The 23,842-nt window shown below is 39.2% G+C and overlaps 1 protein-coding gene across 2 annotated transcripts; it reads right to left on the reverse strand.

Annotated features, from left to right (window-relative positions):
* Nucleotides 1-327: 327 nt before the first annotated feature.
* Nucleotides 328-23,326, reverse strand: LOC117295753 (AP-3 complex subunit beta-2-like). Of its 2 annotated transcripts, none has more exons than XM_033778485.1 (23): nucleotides 23,075-23,326; nucleotides 21,940-22,015; nucleotides 20,156-20,230; nucleotides 19,266-19,361; nucleotides 18,642-18,802; nucleotides 18,149-18,215; nucleotides 17,140-17,322; nucleotides 16,034-16,216; nucleotides 14,715-14,812; nucleotides 13,568-13,757; nucleotides 13,089-13,221; nucleotides 12,475-12,584; nucleotides 11,252-11,428; nucleotides 10,163-10,349; nucleotides 9,597-9,715; nucleotides 8,371-8,485; nucleotides 7,502-7,707; nucleotides 6,346-6,442; nucleotides 4,186-4,280; nucleotides 3,536-3,716; nucleotides 2,434-2,569; nucleotides 1,684-1,781; nucleotides 328-878 (listed from the first exon to the last, which is right to left on the reverse strand). In XM_033778485.1, the coding sequence occupies exons 1-23, from the start codon at nucleotides 23,197-23,199 to the stop codon at nucleotides 580-582; spliced, it is 3,207 nt and encodes a 1,068-aa protein (XP_033634376.1). In that variant the 5' UTR covers nucleotides 23,200-23,326; the 3' UTR covers nucleotides 328-579. The 2 variants fall into 2 exon arrangements, with proteins under 2 accessions (XP_033634376.1, XP_033634375.1); XM_033778484.1 differs by having other exon boundaries at nucleotides 4,186-4,292.
* Nucleotides 23,327-23,842: the final 516 nt, after the last annotated feature.

Consider the following 23,842-nt stretch of genomic DNA (forward strand, 5'->3'; position numbering starts at 1 on the left):
TGAACAGCTATCATCCAATGATTTGCCTGCTCTTGTCTCAATCAGGGCTCTTTTTTGCCTCAGTGAACGCACTTTTTGAGAGTGTGACGCCGTATGAAAAGGGTCTATTGAAGCTTCACACTGGTTTCTTTAAAAATTGCAACTTACTTCTTAAAAAAACAGACGTTTCAAATATTTGATAATGCTGAATATGGAAAACACTTCATCGTCAGCTCAGAAGATTGCATTTTTGTGGGTGTTGACTGGTAAACAATTTCTCTAAAGAAATGTCTTGGCCAAAAGCCACGTAGTCAATTTCAAAGAAAAATAAATATATTTATATTGATAGAATATGGCTTTTTTTTTTTTTTGGGGGGGGGGGGGCTTTTTCAAATAAGAACACCATTTATAGCACTGAGCTGACTGTATGTTCAGGAACAGGTCTGAATGAAGCAGTCACTGTTTCCAGGAGTTCATTTAAATGAATCCGCTATTGGTACTGTAAATCAACCCCCACTTTGAATTCCTCACCCCTCATCTACCCAATGGAATGCCTCACTAGTTGATAAATGGAATGATCTATTGTGAACTTTAGGGATGTCATACTTTAACAAGTATCTTCTTAATGTCTTTCACTAGCATACTACCTATGACCATCTTCTCACAGTTGCTGGTAATTTTTCCCTTCCCGTCGCTGGATGATTTGACAGTAACGAGTACCACCACACCTTTAGATAAGGTTTTGGCCGCAAAGCGGAAGGTCATGAGTTGGGGGTCGCTGGCTGGGACTATCTGCACGTTAGCGACTTCGGCTACTTTGGCGATGATCTTCTTCTCTGTGTTATCGGCCTCTGGAATGGTGATGTTGTCTGAATTCTCATTCATACCCGTCAGCTTGCCTGAAATTAACCAATTGGAAACATTTCAATTAGGGTTTTTGTATCCATTAACACCGATGTGTGTTAGCACTATATACTAAGTACTTTCCGACTACTACAACTGTTGTGGGGATCCGAGAACAAAATAGGTCCACATAATGTTGGTACTTCAAACGCTATGTGGACTTACACACACGTCCACACAGTGTTTGTTACAGTGTTGAAGAATAGGATTTTCCTTGAATGAACAGAACAAAGGAATGTCCACACAGTAACGGCAACACAGAGCTGTGTGTGTGAGAGCGTGTCTACCCATTGAAACCAAGGTCTTTAACAAAAGGGATGCGGGTGTTTGACAGAGGGAGGACGTCCTCGTTTCGCTTTCGTGTATAATGGGAGGACAAACAGTAGGAGAACAAAGAGAAGTCATCGATTGGTAGCTGTAAGCACAAACAAGTGTGGGTGTGAGTAGGTATACACATTCAAACCGGGGACCTATAACAAAATGGGACAATAGTGTCCACGGTTCGGGAAAGGCTCACGCTTGGAAAATGTGTAAAAAAACAATGGGAGCTGTTGCAAAAAAGCTGTAAAAAAGGAGTAAATACAAAAGAGGGACAATAGGAGGTCCACGGTTGCAGGCTTATACAACAGTACTGGCTTATATGTGTGTGTCAAGTGTAGTGCTTACAATGGACATGCACATAATGAGTAGTGTGGCCCCTGTCCTGTTTGTGTACATGTAAGTGTGATACATACACACATCACACTTGCAAACAGCACAGGGGCTACACTACTCAACAAGAAACGAATGATGGTGACTTACTTTGCTGTAGGAGGAAATCGCTCTCGTTCATACTGATTGGCTGAAGAAGCTCACCAACAGGGGCCTTGATGCTTACACTAAACTTGCGAGTCTCCGTACTGTTAATACAAATAAAAAACATAAGAGTGAATTCATGTGTGGATGTGGTGCAAGACTAGTACATGTGCGTATTCAAACTTCAGAGACCAACTTGGAAGACAGTGCGAACTGATTATTTGCAACACGCAAAGTCACTTCAAATTTGCTATTGCGTCAAGTATTGACCAGGCTTTACTCTTCAACACTGATATGATGCGATCATGCTAAATGAGTCATGAAAATACGTTTGTAAATGATTAAAATAATTTTTGTCTCATGAGACAAAAATTATTTTCATGACATTGTTTTACTCATTTCCCCAAAACTACAGAACCTCAGCACGTAATATTTTCAGGTAAACTTTCTACTATCATTATCTTCAAACTGTGTAAGTTTAGTGTAAATCTGTGGTCATTGTGTTTTTTGTCCTACAAAAGTTACATAGACCCTTTAAGTTAAGATTTAAATTGTTCTAGCGTGAAAAGTCTCTGACTTTGTCGGGAAGAGAGTTCCATAGTTAAGGTGAATCATATTGGAAGAAACATTGATTGAGAACTGTGTGTGGACTCGAACTGCTGTTAAAAGACCTTTCAAGCATAGATAATACTCTTTTTAAATGTTTTACAACATTTTGCTTGATCGCATCACATTTCATCCCAATAAGATAATTACCAGATTTCAAAGTTAGCCGGCTGAGTGGTGTCTCCGTAGTCTATGCCTAACGTAACAGAGACTGACTTTCCAACTCCGAGATTTGTCACCTCTGGAAACTCATGTAGCTTCATCCCCGATGAGAGTTTACTTTCTCCTGCAACAAAAACAGAAGCTGAAGTCAAGAAATTGAACTATCCCAAGGATGTAAAATCAGCAAAAATAAAAATTTAACAGTGAGTGGATTCGTTTATAGCTCTCTCATCCAACACTCAGTGACGCTCAAGGCGCTTGAGCATTCAGTATATTCCTGCATGGTATGTTGGACTACGTTTGAAATATGAGACCTAATCCTTTTACATGCATGTAACACCATGTAACAAGGTGCTGGACATGGTGCAATACATGAATGCAGCCAATCAAACCAGGAATACCACGGCAAACCCCTGCTCTTTTTGATAAATGCACTGTTTTATTTTACATGCACATGGAACCAATGGCTTTACGTCAATTCTAAAGGAGGAACCATGATGGTTAAGTGTCTTGCTCAAGGACACGGGTGTTACGCCTGGGATTCGAACCCACACTCTGCTGATCAGAAGCACCAGAGCTTGAGTCTGGGGCTCTTAACCGCTAGGCCATGAAACACCATAACCCAAAACCCAAAACCCAAAACCCAAAAGTAGTGAGAAAGATCCCGAGCATCAGTAGAGCTACAGGCCTGAAAATTCGCAACATGAGAGGGCATGGCCACTTTCATTTTTCAAAGCGTGATTTCATTGGAAAAATCTGTTATGTCTCTTAGGAACTTTTGAATAGCTGAAAGGGCACAAAGGCCAAGAACAAGGATGATTTCACAATGAGCCAAGATTGATCTTAAGCAGTGAATCAATCTTAACTGCTATGCAAAGCGAACTGTCCTAATACAAATAACTATGGTGATGACACATGTAGTACCTCCTCTAATGTTTATACATTAAAGCAAATGTAGAGTATAGTAACGATAGGTTGAATTGCAATGGTACAATATTTCAATACATAAAATTTCTCAAAGATAAACTTGTCTTGGTGGTCTTAGTGTTTTGTCAAGAGTTGTAGTTATGATGATAAGTAACTCACTCACCAAGTTTGATTGTCTGAATCACAGCATCGCTGCTATTCGTGAAGTTGAGTTCAACTGACACCATGGTCGTAGAATACATGCAGGCATTTCGAGTGAAGCGATACGTTGCTGCAAGGCCTTGGCTGTTCATGCGATTCAACAGCTCGTACGTTTGTGTCGGAGTGAACATGGCGCTACTCACCTATACAAAAGCAAAATGTAATGTGATGATCTGTTACTTCTAAGAGACCAGCTAGTCAAGTCAACTTAAACAGAGCCTCAAAGGCTGCCTGCCTTGGGTCGTATTAATAATCAAAGTTTTATAAAGCGCCGGTATCCGCCAATGCAGGCACTCATGGCGCTTGCTCAAAAAATCTGCACTCTAGTCAGCTGCATGAGCTTCAAGTGCATTGCTCGTGATATACATGTAGCATACCACTTTTCAGAATAAGACCGGATATCCATGTGTCCGCCATGCATTGTGCGTAATGCGTAGTGCCCAATGCATACAAAATATATTGAAAGGTCAGCCAGTAGGAGGGTTAAGTAGGCACCTTATCAAAACTACTTCAGGATAAACTGCAGAAAAAATTATCCACAGAGGGCAAATCAATGAGAAAAAGTCAAAAGCTAAACTACTTTTTTAAAATTATAATAACAAGCATTCTTACTGTCATTCCTTGTGACTTGTTGCTGATGGAGAGTCCTTGGAGATCAGTCGCCAACGCCGGCGTCAACATCCCCCCTCCGATACCACCTCCCTGCACTGGAGGACCAACTGTCATGGATGAGTTACCATGACAACCACAACAACAACAACCATGCACAGTACATGCCAGCAAGGTGCGGGAGACCAAAGCACAGTGGAGGATTTCACGAAGGAGGGAGGTTTGGAGGGAGGTTTGGAGAAAGGGGAAGCAAAAAACGCAAAGGGGAAAAGGGTAAAACAATATCAAGCAAAAAAAAGTTTAAAAGCAAGCCCAACTGACCACCCCCCAATAATTATGCTTTTTACGTGTTAGATTTGAATATTGTATGGTACAATGACATTCTTGATCACTAGTTAAATTTCAATTCATCAGACTATACCAAGCTTTTGCGTAGTTACGTAAGACACGGTGAACACCCAAACACAATTCTGAATGAATGTGTATGTCACAATGGTACCAGGGTTTACTCATCTGGAGGTTGCTATACAAACCAAGTCTTGCCCCAAATCATTTGACCTGGCGTCTGTCTCTATAGTCTGAGGAACTCAAATGCAAGCAGTAACTTGTGACTAAGCACTTGTACCAGACATTAATCACATCTAACTCGCAAATGGCTTATTCCCAAATTGATGTGGCCGGGTTTTGTTTATGACGTCATGCAGTTGATTTATAATATTGGATGTCTACGTTTGGAGCTACATTGCACACTTATTGTACAGGCCTGTACAGCCGCTTTCCAAGTTCTATTGTAAGCTTGTGTGTGATCTCTGGTTATACATGTACATGTTGTGTATCCAGTGTCATGTTGAATGGCTTCCAACTGACACGCCCAGCTCAGTTGGTAGAGCACCGAAATACCAACCCGGAAGTCACAGGTTCAAATCCTGTTTTAGTTTATTTGTCTTTGTTGAAACCTAGTCGATTTTTCTTAGTTCTTCCCAAATATGTTAAATTATTTACCCTTGTAAACTATTACTTGTTTTTTAAAAGATACATGTACCAAGACAGTTCTCTTGTGGTTTAGTGGTTTTTTTTTATGAATGTGCATAGGCAACACTTTGTTTTATGCAAAGGTCCCTCGGCCCCCACCCCAAAATAAAACTGTATCACTATAGGAAATGCCTAGCAATGTTGGGAAACGAACTAGAATTTCTAGCACTACCCTGCATGTTCCAGTCAGACCAGCCATTTGCATATGAACTCCACACTTGAGAAGTACTTGTACAATGTACATGTACATATCTGGGAAGGCATGGGACATGTGGCAAGGCATTTACAATGGATCAATCAACCATCAACACAAATATTGCACATCGCATAAAAAAAAACGACAAACCAATGCCCATCAACTACATGTATAAGTACGACACTGACAGCATGCACACATACAAACCAGCAATGAAACACCAATATCAAGATCCATCTATAATGAGCAAAGCAAATGACTGTTTGCCACAAAGATGATTATAATGACAAGCAGCTACATATTGGATGCCATATTGGATTCTCTCGGCCATATTATTTGATTTCATATTAGACTCTCTCAGTCCAGCAGTCATATTGATTGTCGTATTGGACTCTCTCAGTTATATTGGATATCATATTGGACTCTCTCAGTTATATTGTATGTCATATTGGACTCTCTCAGCAATATTGGATTTCATATTGGACTGTCTTAGTAATATTGAATTTCATATTGGACTCTCTCACTCATATTGGCTGTCATATTTAATGTCTCAACAATATTGGATCTCATATTGGACTCTCTTAGCCATATTGCATCTCAAATTACACACACACAAACTTCACAAAAGTAATTCATCAAAAACAAATACTTGGAGTGCAAAGAAAATGCAATTGAAATTTGGCAGAACAGTGCAGAAGTATCACAATTTTATTTGTTTACACCAGTAATTACCAAACCTTGACCAAGGTATTCCAAATCTGCGACAAATTCCAAGCATTCTTTTTCCAAAGTGGGCCAACACTCAATGCTTCTTATTCTGAAAGCACTTTCACATTCTTCAATCATGTCTGTGTTTGGTTTTGTTCACCTCTCTTATGTGGGCCTTCCCAAAGAAAGAAAAAAATATATTAAAAAACAAACTCATGTGGACTTACAGTCGTCAAAGTTGAGGAGTTGGACGTTGGACGCTGGCTGATTCTCTTTCTTTTTTTTGCTTGCCTTGCCTTTGGAGGGAGTTGATTTAGGAGTAGCCTACAGGAAAGGTGTAAAGACAAAACTGTAAAATCACCAAATCTGGTTCAAGATTGTCTCAAAAGTCAAAGGCTTGGCAACAAAAGACTTCCTCTACACAAACCTTCTCCTGTAATACAATCTTGACAAATAGGAGAAACTAGTCTCCAGAGAGGCAAATAATACAATAATTATTACAATTCCAGCAATAAAGTGAGTCGCATCCCATTCTCTGCTGCCACTTCTCAGATTGTATCGTAACGTAAACTTGGACGTCACCCATGGTTTGTATCGTAACGTAAACTTGGACGTCACCCATGGATTGTATCGTAACATAAACTTGGACGTCACCCATGGATTGTATCGTAACGTAAACTTGGACGTCACCCATGGATTGTATCGTAACGTAAACTTGGACGTCACCCATGGATTGTATCGTAACGTAAACTTGGACGTCACCCATGGTTATACAGTCAGTTTCAGGTTGAATGGCTTCTGCCTTGCACCCCAAACAAAGATATTAGCACAATATATAAACCACCATCTTATGCTACTCTATAGGTAGAGTGCCCCAGCCAGCTAATCCAGAGATTGCAGGATCAAATCGTATTCTGGTAAACTTTTTCTTTGTTCACCCCAAAACTTTAAACATATATGTTTTTTTTCTTCTTCAAATAATGAGACTGCAAACATAGGGCTAGATACTGAAGCTCTATAGGTCGAGTGCCCCAGACGTTTAATCCACAAATTGCAGGATCAAATCCTGTTCTCATGGTTCTGGTATTTGTCTTTGTACACCCCAAAAGTTTTTTTTTTGTACAATAAAACTGCAAACATACGGCTACATATAGCTGTATAGGTAGAGTGTCCTGTGTATTTTACAAAGAGTTAAGACTAGTCTTATCTCAGGTTAGGACGATTTACTCTAGCCTTAAGTTTTTTAAATCTCCTAGACCTAACGCTTTGGGAAATTGACCCCAGGCCAGTTAATCCAGAGGTTGCAGTAACAAATCCTGTTTTGGGTCAATTTTTCTCTGTTCATCCCGTTAACAGATGCTTTTCTTGGAAGCAGGGGGGTACCTTTTTTACAGGGACATCACTATCCGAGTCACTCTCATCACTGCTGGATGCCGACGATGACGAGTCGCTGTCACTACTCGTTGCGTCGCTACTGCTACTGCTAGATGACTCATCAGACTCACTGCTGCTGGTGCCGTCGCTGTCTTCACTCTCTGAGGAGCTGTCTGACTTGCTATCAGAGTCCGATCCCTCGCTGCTGCTCACATCTGACAATCAAAATACAGTCACAAAATAATAATCAATTTTATTTTTTTATCGCTTAAAGGGTCTGGGTACTTTTTGTAGGACACAAAACACAATGTCCACAGATAAAACAAAATATTCACACAGTTTGAAGATAATGATGGTAGAAAGCTTCCCTTAAAATATTACTTGCTGAGGTTCCGTAGTTTTTGAAAAATGAGTCACAAAAATAATTTTCCCCTCTGAAGACAGAAGTTATTTGAGCATGTTAAACGTATTTTTGTGACATTGATTTACTCATTCCTCAAAAACTACATGTATAGCACCTCAGCAAGTAATATTTTAAGGTAAGCTTTCTATCATTATCTTCAAACAGTGTAAGTTTAATGTAAATCTGTGAACAAAGTTGTTTTTGTGTGTTACAAAAAGTACCCAAATCCTTTAATTTTATTTGAAGAAACAAGAAATACCAACTCCCTTGAGTGAGTTACTGGATCCTTCCAGGATTACCCAACTTGCTGCTTTGCAGAGAAATTTGCGAAGCAGTCTTCTTCTTTCATTTGATCTATGGACCAAGGTGAACATTGAACACAATTCAATGGGTAGTTTACGTGAAGGTATCCAGATGCTAAGCAGTAATTTCTGCTATACCAAATTTTTTATTAAATTAAAACCGGGGCACTTACCTGATCCAGACAGCTCCTCTGCCTCCGAGCTGCTGCTGGAATAGAACGATTTATTTTTACGAGTCGGCTTCTTCTTGGATGTCGGTCGGTCGTTGCTCACCCAGGAGCGAACCTCCTGAAAACAAAAATAAATAATCAATTGACTGAGTTATACCCGCTTCAGACAGGCACTGAACTCTGTACATAAGGACTCTAGGTCGACCCAAATAAATAATGGTTTCAGACGGGCGCACTTAACATAATATTTAAATTGGCTCGTCTCATGACAAGATCGACGACAAGATCAACGTCTGAAACCAAGGCGCTCCTGAGTCATTAGGAACGACTGCAAGAGTCAGTCTTATTACTTCTAGTGCATCCAGTCGCTCCTAATTGTTTCAGACATCAAACTTTTCATGTAATTAATTCAGAATTTGGTTCGGCACGACTCTGGAGCGCCTGTCTGAAAAGAGTGACATATTGCTAGGTCAAATATCATAGAGCTGCTTAAAGGGAAGGTATGTATAAAATTAATGGCAATAAAATATTTGGATAGCAGCCTACATACAGCAGCTTTTTCATAGTAAAAAGCATTTTGAGAATGATTTCACTCCGAAGTGATGTGATTATGTAAAAAGATATCAGGTTTGTTATGCCACTAAATTAGAATCTGAGAAGCGTTACTGTCGTACACCAGGGCCCAGTTTCAGAGAACTTGAAATACTATCAATTTGTTCTGCTACAGCTAACGTAAAAATAGTCCCCTTTTCATCCCCCTGGTGGCGGTTGATTTGGGTCATCAGTTAAAGACACTGGACACTATTGGTAATTGTCAAAAACCAGTCTTCTCACTTGCTGTATCTCAATACCTAACAAACCTGTGAAAATTTTAGCTCAATTGGTCGTCGAAGTTGCAAGATAATAATGAAAGCAAAACACCCTTGTCACGTGAAGTTGTGCGCAACCTAAAATTCCAAATCTGTGGTCTCAAAATCGAATTCGATGAAAATTACTTTTTTCTCAAAAACTACGCCACTTCAGAGGGAGCCGTTTCTCAGTGTTTTATACTATCAACCTCTCCCCATTACTCGTTACCAAGTTTTGTGCTAACAATTATATTGAGTGATTACCAATAGTGTCCACTGCCTTTAAATGTAGCCTTCACCTTGAAGTGTCCGTCCATAGTCTTGTGATGTAAAGCAACCTCCCATAAAAAAATAAAAAACAAGTAAAAGAGTTCTTCCTACCTCTACATTGCGAACGGATGGGTCTGGCAGCTCCTCAGGGAAGTTAGGCAATTCAATGTAACCCATAGCTTTGGAATTGATAATGTGGGACAGTGATCCAAGCTGGAAATGATCTCGATCTACAATATGGAAACAAAGACACTTAGTTTTAATAATAATAATAATATTGAATTCTTATATAGCGCACGTATCTGCATGTACATGTACCAAACAAAATCCTCAAATTCTGAGTATATACAAACTTTTAGAAAGATTGCAGTGATGAATTCTGAGACCCAATTATGTAGCACCTTATAAAGGTAAAGGTGCTATGGCGCATTCAGGAGCAACAGTCAGGAGCACCGGGGCGAACCCCTTTTCTTTTCGATAAGTGCTTTGGGTTCTTTTACTCCCAAATCTTCTCTGATTTTCACAGGTTTGTTATTTTATGCATATGTTGAGATACACCAACTGTGAAGACTAGTCTTTAACAATTACCAATAGTGTCCAGTGTCTTTAACCACAAAATAGTAGCACCAAAGATTAAAACTACAAAATCCACTTTTAACAAGGGGGAAATGGCTAACCTTTAAAGACAGACTCCAGAACAGGGGCAGGCTTCGGCGACAGAAAGATCTTCTTGGCGTGTTTACTAAGAGCCCCGCCCTTCTCTCCGGGGAAGATAAGCTGACGTAGGAAGCGGGCCCGATCTCTGATGTCGTAATTCTGGTCGTACTTGGCCAAGTTCAGCACGTATTGGAATAGTAGTTTGGTCTGAGAATGGTTGAGAAATTAAATTGACAAAATACTTTCATTATAAAGAAGACTCACTCTTGCTTGATAAAGTTTATCACTTTAACAAACATTCATTTGGCACAAGACAAGTCTTCCGATTCAATTTACTTCTGTTCCTCGAGTCAAGTAGAATCATTCTTAACACACCTTTAAATTAATGTTTATTCAAATAAATGGGAGTCAATACAAATTTAACTTCAACACTCAGTTAAAGGAACATTACAGAATTGGCTTTTGCTAACAAAACAGTTGCTGGCAGTATGACCACTTTATGTTATCCACCATATACATAATTGCTGACAAACCTTAGAAGTTTGATATTGATCGGCCATCTGGTTCTCCAGAAAATAGTGAAAATCCGAATTTTGCATGACATTGATTTAAAAAATAATGAATAAAATGCTCACTGAGCGATAAGATCCAAAAGGGGAAATTTGTTTTATTTATTTCTTATCAAAAATGTCATTTCAGACAGAAATATTTCAAGGGATGTTTTCTACTATCATTATCATCATTAGACCGTGTAAATCTGTGATCATAGACGATTTTTGTTTGTACTAATTCTGTAATGTTCTTACATTTAACTTACACCGTTAAGATACTGATAGAAGAAAGCTTACCTTAAAATATTACATGTTGAGGTGCGGTAGTTTTTGAGACATGAGTAAAACAATGTCGCGAAAATCACTTTACCTGCTTAAATAATTTTTGTGACTTGTTTTGACTCATTTCTCAAAAACTACAGCACCTGAGAAAGGAATAGAAAATCTTTCATTATCTTCACTGTGTGAGCTTAATGTTATACTGTGGACATTGTGTTTTGCGTCCTAATAAAAGTACCCGGACCTTTTAAGCAAGTTCTTGATATGACTTAACATTACCTGTTTGGAGTTGGTAAGAAAAAGCTTTGCTCCTAGATTCAAGATCTGCATCTTGACGATGTCTTCCTCGTTGGTGAAATCTTTAGCCATCTTGCGGAGGACGTCTGGGGCGATCTTTGGCACCCGGTCAGAGTACTCCCCGATCAGCCACAGGATGCTGGCCCTTGCCATTGGCACCTGTTAAAGAGACAGAGAGAGAGACACAGACAGACAAACAGAAATGTTAAAAAAATATAAACTAAATATTGAAAATTTACCTCATGAAATGTCTTTAGTAATATTCATCATGTCGGTTTTCAGGTCGCTGTCCAGTCTGTTCTGGGTAGACCTGCTTTCTCCCTATGGCTCACCTCCACTTAGCCCTGTCCGTCATTGCATGTCATTAATTCTGACACGAAGCTCTGCCACATCTTGGGAGGTCCGCCAATGGTTTTGACTCTTATATAGTGCAATTCCAAAGAATGATCATTTGATCACTGGGCCATATATTTGTATCCTTTAAAAATCTCCGCTCCCAGGAAGTATGGAAGTATCTAAGTCCAAGGCTCTGTGGTTTACAAATAGTCACCCAAGGACCTGTGAACTTCTCCCATTACTTCTCCGACACCCAATTTCAATCAAGGCGAGTTTAATTTGCAGCTACAAACAGTACGAATTGGCCTTAAAAGCCATTGGACACTTTCGGTAAACAGTATTGTCCAGGGCCCACACTTCGTGTATCACAACTTATATATAAAATAACAAATCTGTGAAAATTTAGGCTCAATCGATCATCGGAGTCGGGAGAAAATAACAGGAAAACCCACTCTTGTTTCCGCGAGTTTCGCAGTGTCATGACATGTGTTTAAAATAAATCCGTAATTCTCGCTATCGAGATCTGATATTGTTTTAATGTTTTCCCAAAAAGTAAAGCATTTCATGGAACAATATTTCAAGAGAAGTCTTTCACCCTTACCTTCTGTAAACCCTGTAAACTATTTGTAAATCTGTGAACTTTTTTTTTTTCTGTACCGAAAGTGTATAATGGCTTTAAGGCCAGACAAAAAAACTTTTCCTGCAGCTAAGTTCACAAAACGCAACTTGTGCCATAAACAGTGCACAAGTGGACTAAAGCAGTTGCGTAAGTTTTCATGAAATCAGCTGCTGGATGGTAGTCACCCACAGGTTGTCCCGATTTATTTTGAAGGAGCCCAACACAAGCTCATTGGTAAAGTCTTACGTACCGTGATGGCGTCAGCCAGCTTAGCCATGTGGCGGATAATCTCCTTATGCTCTGTCGGATTCATCTGCAGTAGTTTCTTGATCACTACTACACTCTCAGCAACCACAGCCTCTGCAGGTGACCAAAAAATAAAATTAATAATAGTAATAGAGGCTTCCTATAATCATAGCAGCGCTTGATGCTTAAAGACACTGGACAACTTTGGTAATTGTCAAAGACCAGTCTTCTAGCTTGGTGTATCTCAACGTCTGCACAAAACAGCAAACCTGAGAATAATGGAAGAAAAACACCCTTGTGCTTTCAGATGCTTGAATTTGAGACCTCAGCTGAGGTCTCAAATTCAATTTAAATATTTTAGTTAGAAATCACTTCTTTCTCAAAACCTATTTTACCTCAGAGGGTGCTGTTTCTCACAATGTTTTATGTTATCAACAGCTCTGCATTGCTCATTACCAAGTAAGTTGTTATGCTAACAATTGTTTTGAGTAATTACCAATAGTGTCCAGTGCCTCCAACACATTATACACTCATTGAACCATTATCAGCAAAGTTTATGGATTTCAGAAATGGTAAGGGAAGAATGCCGCCCTGTTTTAAAAAGGGACTATGCCTTACCGTCTCTATTTGACATGAGCCCCATCAGACCATTCATACAAGAGTCCGTCACCTCAGAGATGTTACTGGCGCACCTCCCTATAGCCTGAATGGTAGCTGCCACAAAGTCTTTGTCTGAGCTCGTCACATAGGTCTGAAGGTAATGACATAGGGGAGAAAGGTTCAGAGGGGATGAGAGCATTATACAATTGATATACTCTGTGACGGGATCCATGGTGTTTTGTACACGCTTTGTATCGCTTTCGGGGTATATTCATTCATACCCAAAACAGTTATTAAAGACTGGAACATATTACCACCACAGACATCATATCCATCAAGGACAATAAGACCTATAAAGGAGCCGCTTTAATCCACCTCTAAATCAACTTAAAACTAAGGCGCAGGACAAACCATGATACCCCTGGAAGCAATCAAAATACTTTTGAGAGCGCCCTCATGCTGTCAGATATATGGCGCATTGGACGCTATCATCTCACCTGTAACTCTCTGAGAATGGTTGCAATGCTGGTCTCGCCGGCAATGTTAGTCAAGATCTCCAGCTTGAGGAGACGGATGTGCGTGGGGTCACTCGATCGCACAAAGAAACTCTTGAGGAAGGGCTCAAACATTCCACGTCTCTTGGCACTCATCGTGGCGATGTTACTCAGCACAATGGACTGAACTTCCCTGAGAACGATTTTCAAAAACATAATTATAATTTGCTGTATTGTTTGAAAAAATTGTGTAAACATTTAGAAGTTTGGCAAAACATTAAATTTTGGTTTTACCAATTTGTATACACTGATGTGTGTTAGAACTGTATACTCAGGACTTTCCAGAGTTCTGTGAACAAAATCACAGGCATATTGCGAAGGTGGGAATCGAACCCACGAACTTTGCAATTCTAGAGCAGTTTCTAAACAACAAAACATTATACAGTTTATTGTAAAGAGATATCTTAAGGATGTGTGCCCATACTATCTTGTCTATTAATTTTGGTTTTTACCCATACACCGATGTGTTAGCACTGTATACTCAGTACTTTCCCGAGTCCTGTGAAAAAATATCACAGGCATGTTACTCGGTGAGATTCGAACTGTACTGAGAACTGAGTATTCAGTGCTAACACACATCAGTGTACGGGTAAAACTTCGTATTCTTTATCCTTGATGCAAATTTGAAATATCTCTAATATCGTTGCGGTACCCGCTGCCAAAACTCAAGACACTGCTCTAGAATTGCAAGGGTCATGGGATCGAATCCCACCCGAGTAATATGCCTGTGATATTTTTTCACAGGACTCGGGAAAGTACTGAGTATACAGTGCTAACACACATCGGTATATATGGGTAAAAACTCAAATTAATAATAAACATGATAAACAACAAATCAGCTGAAAATATACTTGTAACTCTCCCCTCTATATACTAAAATAATCCTCTCTGCAAACATGGCAAACACACACAACAGGCCTTACTCGAGATGTGATGTCACTGATCGGTAGAACATGAAAAGTAACCAAAACTACCAAACAGGCATGTAACAAATAAATAAAAAATACAATTCTTTATCCCTGATAAGCCAAATTAGCATCAACAACATAATAATAATGACAACGAAACGAAATAAACAAATCATAATTACCTATGGCTCCTGAGTAGTCGTACCAGCGGCTTAGCAATTACTCCGACTTCATTTTTAGGTGCCAGATGGTGATACATCTGGGCTACTGCCATCACAACCTTCGCACAAAACAAAAATACAGGTATGTGTTTTGCCTATAGAATACCTGTACGTGTACGTTGCATGTTGTGGCCGAGAGGATTAGAAAACCAAATTCAAGCTCTGGTGTTTCTGATCAGCAGAGTGTGGGTTTGAGTCCCAGGCGTGCCACCCGTGTCATAAAGCAAGGCTAACCATTATTGCTGCGTCCTTTGGATGGGATGTAAAGCCCGATGCACATAAAAGAACCCTGTACACTTAAAAGAAACGGAGCTCACACCTGTGTTTCTGGTTTGCACTTACTAATGTCAAGCAGGTAATTCTATGGAAGGAAAGCGCAGAATTCTACAAAAGCAGAAGTTTGGCACTATCTGGTAATTCTCTGTTCCTAAGGTGTCATAAATGTAGAAGTTCCTGCAACCCCTCAGCTCTTACTTTGACAGGCATAATATTTGGTTTTAGGAAAAGAGTAGGGTATTTTTCAGATCAAGGGATGACCTCCTTGTCCATATGGTATAGGGTTTAAAGACACTTGACACCTTTAGTACTAGTCAAATACCAGTCTGTCCACTTGGTGTACCTCAACATATGCATAAAATAACAAATGTGAAAATTTGAACTCAATTGGTCATCGAAGTTGCAGAGAATAATGGAAGAAAAAACCAGGCATGAATTTCAGACCTCAGCTGAGGACTCAAATTCAATTCAAATATTTTAGTTAGAAATTATATGTACCCAAAAACCATGTTACTTCAGAGGGAGTTGTTTCTCACAATGTTTTATACTATCAACAGCTCTCCTTTGCTCATTACCAAGTAAGTTTTTATGGAACAATTATTTTGAATAGTTACAAATAAGGTCCAGTGCCTTTAACAGATTTTTTATGTAATTCATCTAGGTTTTTTTCTGATTTTTCCCAAGTAAAAATGAAAATCAGACTTAAAGACAGTGGACACTATTGGTAATTGTCAAAGACTAGTCTTCACAGTCGGTGTATCTCAACATATGCATAAAATAACAAACCTGTGAAAATTTGAGCTCAATCGGTCGTCGAACTTGCGTGAAAATAATGAAAGAAAAAAGCACCCTTGTCACACGAAGTTGTGTTGTTTCTGATGCTTGATTTCGAGACCTCAAATTCTAAACTTGAGGTCTCGAATTACCAATAGTGTCCACTGTCTATAAGTAGGAATACATGATATTAATGCTCTGAAGAGTCTGATTATTTTCTCTTTACTTACGGCAGAATTCCTGCTCTGTAGCAGTGGTTTGACACTCCTCAGCAGAAGTCGGTGATCGGTGTCCATGACGTACGGCTTCTTGACTGGTTCGTCCTTCTCCTTATCAGCATCTTCCTCCTCCTCCACCTCCTTGTCACTGTCCGAGCCGTAGAAAGACTTCTCATTCTCTTCTTGGATCATATCCTTAAAGAAAGAGACAATTGTAAAATAATAATAATAATTGGTTTTTATATCAAACTTTACACACCCGAAGGGAGTCTCAAAGCGCTTCCGACATTATTACCCCTGGTCACTGGGCTATTAAACCATCTCAGCTCCCCGAGGAGAACACCCTGTGCAACAAACTAAGCTAAATAAATCACAAGAACCATCTCTGCTCTCACAGGTACCCATTTACCCCTGGGTGGAGAGAAGCAATTTTAGAAAAGTGTCTTGCTCAGGGACACAAGCCACGACAGCAACTTCATTACAAAGCACTGGTAAAGTAGTACAGAAACAGGTTGGAGAAACAGCCAGGGTTCGGTCTCATAGAGCTGCTTATAGTACAGGTCCGTACGTCAGATATTTGGATCCAGCTGGATTTTCCTGCCAAAATGAATTTTATTGGCTGATTTCAAAAAAGTTCGGTACCATTCTTTGTAATGGTGTCTTCAGCACTGGTAAAGTAGGAGAGAAGCAAGTTGGAGAAACAGCCAGGGCTCGGTTTTATAGAGCTACTAAGCAAAAATGAGAAGGATACCAGTCACAAAGTGTACTTGTGACTGTACTTTCCCCCCGAGTCCTGTGAAAAAAATATCACAGGCATATTACTCGGGTGGGATTCGAACCGACAACCTTTGCAATTCTAGAGCAGCGTCTTACCAACTAAGACTACCGAGATTGCCTGGTAGCTAGAGGCAGCTCGTACTGAGTATACAGTGCTAATACACATCAGTGTATGGGTACAGGACTCGGGAAAGTACTGAGTATACAGTGCTAATACACATCAGTGTATGGGTGAAAACCAAAATTAATATTCTATTCTGGTAAGCATAATTTTTGTTGAACTTGGCTACTTTTTGTGATTTAACAGCTCCAAGAAATTGAGCCCTGAAGGCTACACTTACTGCCTTGTTGGGATCCAGGAACTGCGTCCTTGAGTACCTGGTCAGCATGTTGATGATGACGATCTGCCCCCACTCCTCAACGTCGATCAGGAGGTTGCACAACTTGCGGAAGTTTTTATGGATGAGGTCAATCCTGTCTGGACAGACCTCCTCAAAGGCGTTGACGACACTACCGGCAACAAGCTAATTCATAAAGAAGAAACAGATTAATGAAGATTGTGTACTACTGTTTATAACTATTTAGCAGAATTTTAAAAGAAAACTCATGTTGCCCGTAAAGATGGTGTCTACTGGGAACTATCAACATGTAACTTTTTAGCACACAAATGACGCGTAAGGACATTATGTCATTTGTGACATTTTGGTTCAGATGGGTCATTCAATGACCGTTAGACCCCAAGTGTGTCTTGCAATGCAGGTCAAAATTTTGAAGTTCGAAGCTACGCAAATTTCAGTTTTGTTACCTTATTCATAGTATTGTATCTAGCAGTTCGTTAATTTGAGTTTTGTATCTTGTTATATCTTTTTCAGGAAAAACTATAATTGAACAACTTAACAGAATAACAAGGGGACACAGTATTTATTTTAACAGTGTATTTATTAAATGTAATGAATCATTTTAAAGACAGTGGACACTATTGGTAATTGTCACAGGCCAGTCTTCTCATTTGGTGTATCTCAAATAACAAACCTGTGAAAATTTAAGCTCAATTGGTCGTCGAATTTGCGAGATAATAATGAAAGGAAAAGCACCCTTGTCACACGAAATGTGTACATCGAGACCTCAAATTCTAAATCTGAGGTCTTGGAATCAAATTCATGGAAATTTTCCTCTTTCACGAAAACTACATGAACTTTACTTCAGAGGGAGTCGTTTTTCACAATGTTTTATACTATCAACCTCTCCCCTTTACTACATACCAAGTAAGTTTTTATGCTAATAAATCTTTTTGAGTAATTGGCAATAGTATCCACTGCCTTTAAATGTAATGAATCATTTTAAACTTACGGTGGTTTTATCAGCGAGTAGTTTCTCAATGACTTCTATTAGTTGGTCCTTTTGTTCTGGGTCAAGACTAACAAAGACAAAGACAAATCTCATCAATTTGCCATGAATAGCAATAACTACTTTCTAGTAAAATATGCAACTGATATTCATGTATTGAGCATAAACACCACTGTTTCCTGCAATTCAGTAGAGGTGGTGTGGCACTTAGTATGTACATTTATAAATGTTTAAACCCCCTAATTGTGTTTGTAAAGCACAATTAAACATGGCCAAGTGATCTCACTCCACACCAATAAGACTGGATGAACTGTCTTAGGTATTTATCAATGAAACTAAGGCCAGCCTGCACCATGAGAGCATACCCTGCATACAGAGTATGCTGCGCAAAATACACCTTGGAACTGAAATTGAACCAACTAGTTATGCTTCTCCACCAAACCCAATGATACCTTCCAGTTTACTTAAACACAATATTAAAAAGTATCGTAAATACCTGTAGAGTTTAGGAATGGCATGGGCAGCAGTCTTCCTGACGTAGGGCGACATATCATTGACACTCTCCTTTATAGCCAGCATCATGATTGGAACAATCATCGGTACCCTGATGCTAGACAGGACTCGTAGGGCAGAAGCTCGAATCAACTGATTTGGATCCTAGAATAAAGAAATCAATATCAGTCGGAATACTTTAGTTATTTATTTATTCAATCATGTCAATCAACACCATATTTATTAATAAAGGATTTCTTCTGAGCTGAATGGAAATGAGACAAAAAGACAGAAAACTGATTCATTACTTTATAAAGTGACTCTTCACGAGGGGGGATATCAGGACAGCCACAATGCTTCTAGTGAATGTGGTCTCCCTGTTTAAATTACATATCACTCTGCAGCAGTGATGCTTATTATAACAGATATTCCCCTTGATCCACCAAGCGTAAAAGGAGCAACCTGGCTGTATTCCTACCCCCAGCCTATAGTGGTTAAGAAACAGCACAAAGAACTAAGTGGTCTCCTGAATTCCCCAATCTACTCCACGGCAAGCTCTTCTCAGAGCTGAAATAGATTTTTTGTTTTCACCACACCCCCTTGACATCTTATGAGAGTTCATTCATACCTTCAGCGCCTTTTGGAATGTACTGATTGACAACAAGGCCAAGTCTTGCTGCTCCTCTGCGTATCGCACCAGGTAAACATACACCAACTTCTTGATCTGCAACACGGAAATAATTTAGCCCATTATACTGATTTACGTCACAATCACATTTCATCTAACTTAAAAACTAAGCAATGTACATCAAAAGTTTGATTCATTTGGAGTTCCAAAACCAATTTCACTTAAAGGAGCACGTTGCCTTGGATCGGTCGAGTTGGTCTATACAAATTTATGTGATTGGAAAGATGTTTTAAAAGTAGAATACAATGTTCAACACAAATTTGCCTCGAAATCGCGTGGTTTTCCTTTTACTTTGCACACTAACAAGGCCGGCCATTTATGGGAGTCAAACATTTTACTCCCATAAATGGCCGACCGTGTTAGTCAACGAGGTAAAAGGAAAACCACGCAATTGCGAGGCATGTTTGTGTGGATCACTGTGTTCTATTTTTACAACATCTTTCTACCCATATGCATTTTATTAAAAACAATAGGAGACTTTCCAACGCTAGGTGGCAGCAGACATACCGGGTAAATTTCCATTGTTTACGTAGTTCTGAACATGCGCATAATTCTGAGAACAATGGATTTACCCGGTAAGTCTGCTGCCCTCTATCGTCCCAGAAAGTCTCCCATTACAAACACTTTTGAAAGACCAACCCCACCGATCCAAGGCGTGTTCCTTTAAGAAAGCCTTCCTTGTTATTTAAAGTATCATATGTCATCATTTTTCCAAACGCCACTAATGAGGTCTACCATAACTAACATGCACAAAAATGTCCTTATCTCAAAGTGGTCTCAAGACAAAGAACCCATGGGTATGTATTAAGCCGTTTTTGTTGACACTTTACCTCAATATTCTTTGAAACAACATTTTTCACAACAGCTGCAAAAAGATCGGATGCATCCTTGCCTTTGGCGATCATCTGAAAGTTTGAAACAAGAGAAGTTCTATGAGTTACAGGCATGGAATTCATTTTTGAGAGAGCAAGGCCAGTTTGATTTTGCAAAGGGTACTACATGGAAACATTTTAAAGTTCATGGGAAACTTTTAAAGGGGCAAATGCTTAAATTTTAACAGGATTTGAAAAATAACTAATCCTATAGGAATTACATGATTAAAATTTGGGAGCCTATGGACCTATTCAGAAGAATTTAAAGATATATCAGACTAAACCTCAAATTTGACCCCGGCCCCTTTTTTTCTGTTAACAAAAACAAAGATATTGAAGACCGCCGAACTTGTCATGTCATGAGTTTACTGGCAAACCTGCTTAAAACCAATGGCCTCAGGCCTGCAGTCCATTGTAAAGATGGTAAATTTCAATCCCTCTCATCGGCACAGGTACAGTGAGCTATAAGCATTAAATTAATAAATCCAATTTGGATTGATAACTGATAAGTTTTAGTTTTAATAATTAACAATACCATACTTTGTCTTTGAGAACATTGTTTATTGCAAGGACTGATTCAAAACACCAAGCACTGAGTATATTTGCCTTCAAACCGAATGACTCATTGACCTTCATGGATGTAACAGTAACCCTAGTGCCTGGTACAGCTTGGGCTACTTTTTTATCAATTACTTCCGGCAGTGATTTTATCCTTTTATTTTTAGGTGCAGTTTTTACGATCAACTCAAGGCAATAGACTAAATACGTACATAGAAATTAATATGATGGCTTGATACATTGTAACTGATGGGCAAGCTTTTGTCTTTTTCATCATGTGCGGACTGTATAAATGTAGTTCAGTAGGGAGGAGAACAGGTGGGTTGGGCGGGGTTTAATAGATTGTTTGAAACTTATTGTATACCCTATTGAACATGTTGAAATGAATTGAAATTGATACCATTAATGGCATGTCTTGACCAACTGGTTAATTGGCATGTTGTGGTCGAGCGGTTAAAAGCACCAGACTTCACCTCTGGTTTTTCTGATCAGCGATGTGTGGAATCGGATTCCAATTGTGGAACTTGTGAAATTGAGTAAGAACTTTACCGTATGCTTTTTACATACATCTAGGTTCTGTGGATTGACAGTGCACATAAAATAACCCAGAACACTTATCGAGGAAGAGTAGGGGCTAACCCAGGTGCTTCTGGTTCACGTAGCAAGCACCCTTGTTTACAGGTTTTCCTCAGACTTGTGAGCTATGTACATGTACAGTGATTAAGCTCACTTATGATGCATCCCTGGTTTCATTACCAGAAATATACCATAACTACTAATAAAAATGCTTTATTCTGGACTTTGTACTTTCTTTTGTTATTGTATTTATATTTTGCTTGCACAGCGTCATACCTGACGGACCCGAGCACTCTATAAAAGAAGAAGCCACTGAAAATTATTATAACTTTGTAATAAAAAATTACACTTAGAATTCTTTGAACCACAAAGTTGAAATTTTGACAAAAGAATGCTATTATTACAATGTCCTTAAGCTTTTCCCAAACCTTAGTTTAGGCTCCAACTCTGTTTGATGGTGAAGCGAATCACCATGAAAACTGTAAAGTGCTCCAAAATTGATAAAACAGAGCCCAAGATGGAGCCAGAGACCAAGCCTAGATTTGGAGAAGACCCCTGAAGAATGAAGGTTCATGACCACCTTTCAGACACTGTTTTGTGATACTTACTCCAATAATTCTCTTCATGGCCTCAAGTTTGAGACTGTCCTTGCTCCCATCAAGCATGGATTTGAGGTCTTCATGCCTAAATACAAGATAAATGACCAAGCTGTTATCATTATTTTGTTCATTGACTCCACAACAAAAGTAAAAGAGGCCATGCAAAAGTAAATAGGTGACTCAAGCACTTGAATTGGCTTTGTGGCAAATTTGATGTTTGTACACTGCCCACCGCTTCATCTGCCCATTATATACCTACAAGCTTTTTGCGATAACGTAATCCTCATCCCGACAGCCGCAAGGCTGGAGGGTTACGAGATTCTCCCGAGCAGCAAACAACAATCTGGTCCAACGGAAAAGTTTCTGTATGGCGCCACCACTTTTTCATTCGATATGAAATAATATAGTATCTAATTTACCTCAATGATATATCCCTTTTTGTAAAAATGAGTGAAAAAGTGGTGGCGCCATACGGAAAGTTATCCGGTCCAACAGTCACGTACAATTTTGACAGCTAGTCACCAGATTTGCCCCAGTTTTAGCACTTTCATTATCAAAACTCATGAAGCAAATTCTAAGGGCACGAGCTTGATCCTCAATGTGTAATGAATTCTATCAATTATCATAACACTCAATTCAAAACACCATTGAGGAAGTATTTTAAAGGAAAAGGACAAAAACTTGCCACAGCCCGGAGCGAAATGGTCACGAATTTCCCAAGTTAATATATATTTTTAACTTTATTTGGGTAAATTAGTGTTGTTGTCCTTTACCTTTTGTTTTAATTAATTTACTCGCAAGCAAAAGAAGTGTTGCAAAAGTTGATTGAAAAAGTGTCAGACTCAGAATCAGACTCAGATCAGAGTCAGACAAACATATTTCACTTTTCACTCGGTCTTTCCCTGTCTCAAGTTGTTGAACTTTGATTTTGAATGAAGCAAGGAAGCAAGTAGGAGTAGTCAATTGCAAGCAAACCGATATTACATGTACATGAAACAAATAAACTATACACATTACTTTGGTTCAATTTCAGATCACCATTGGTGTCGGAAATAGAAGCTACATCATTAAGTTTATGCTTGATAAATACTGTCATAATAATATCCGAGTCTGACAATGCTATGCATTCCGTGACTGAACGTACTTTTTGTAGTCAGCAGCAAAAAAACCTCCGCTGGCAGGATCACTTGCAGTGTCTGTATCCGCTGGAGCTGTTGACGGGGTCTTCTCGTTGGCATACGACCGCTGGTCAGAGCTATGATGAGCCATGGTATTCAGGTTTTCGTAATCCTGAAAAATGATATGAAACGATATAAATCAGCACTGTCAGAAAGAAATTTGCCGACAGAACATCAGGCAATCCGGCCGGCGATGCTGCATGAATCGATTGCAGAAACCAATTATTAACCTCGTTTGCAAAATGACACTTTGGATCGTTCGTATCTCGTCCCCGATTATTCATTACAAGTAGTAACTGAGCCCATGCTAAAGAATACCTGGGGAAAAGGTTATTAAACAAGCTGTCCGCGTAGATCATAGATGTCCTACTTAAACGTTTCACCTTTGACATGGCAGGTTTCTTTCCAGTACAAAAGTGGGATGGGCGCGGCGTGTTTGCTTCATCTCAGCGGAACTCAATTTTTTTTTTTTTTTTTTAGAATTATTTCAACATAAAATTATCCTTTGTTTTTTGCCCATTAGTAAAGTAAGGTTTACACGTACTCGTTTTTTGGTCAAAGGATCGAAGTGTTGTATGTGTTAAGAATGACAAACCGATCATTGCAATTTGAAATCCCGCCCGGAGGGGTCTTGCTCTTTAGTCTAATACTATGATTGTTCTTGTCGGACCATGTTGTAGAAAAATGGTTGGCCTTAGTCAATAATTGGTTTGACCTTAATTCTTAAGTAAGAA

Source organism: Asterias rubens, chromosome 10, assembly GCF_902459465.1.
Source record: "Asterias rubens chromosome 10, eAstRub1.3, whole genome shotgun sequence".
Taxonomy (NCBI): Eukaryota; Metazoa; Echinodermata; class Asteroidea; order Forcipulatida; family Asteriidae; genus Asterias; species Asterias rubens.

Coding starts and splice junctions, on each gene's coding strand:
- LOC117295753 (XM_033778484.1), bottom strand. CDS start 23,199: ATGGCTCATCATAGCTCTGACCAGCGGTCGTATGCCAACGAGAAGACC. Junction 14,813..16,033: donor TACAGAGCAGGAATTCTGCC/GTAAGTAAAGAG, acceptor TTTTGTGCGAAG/GTTGTGATGGCAGTAGCCCA. Junction 4,293..6,345: donor ACTCCTCAACTTTGACGACT/GTAAGTCCACAT, acceptor CATCCATGACAG/TTGGTCCTCCAGTGCAGGGA.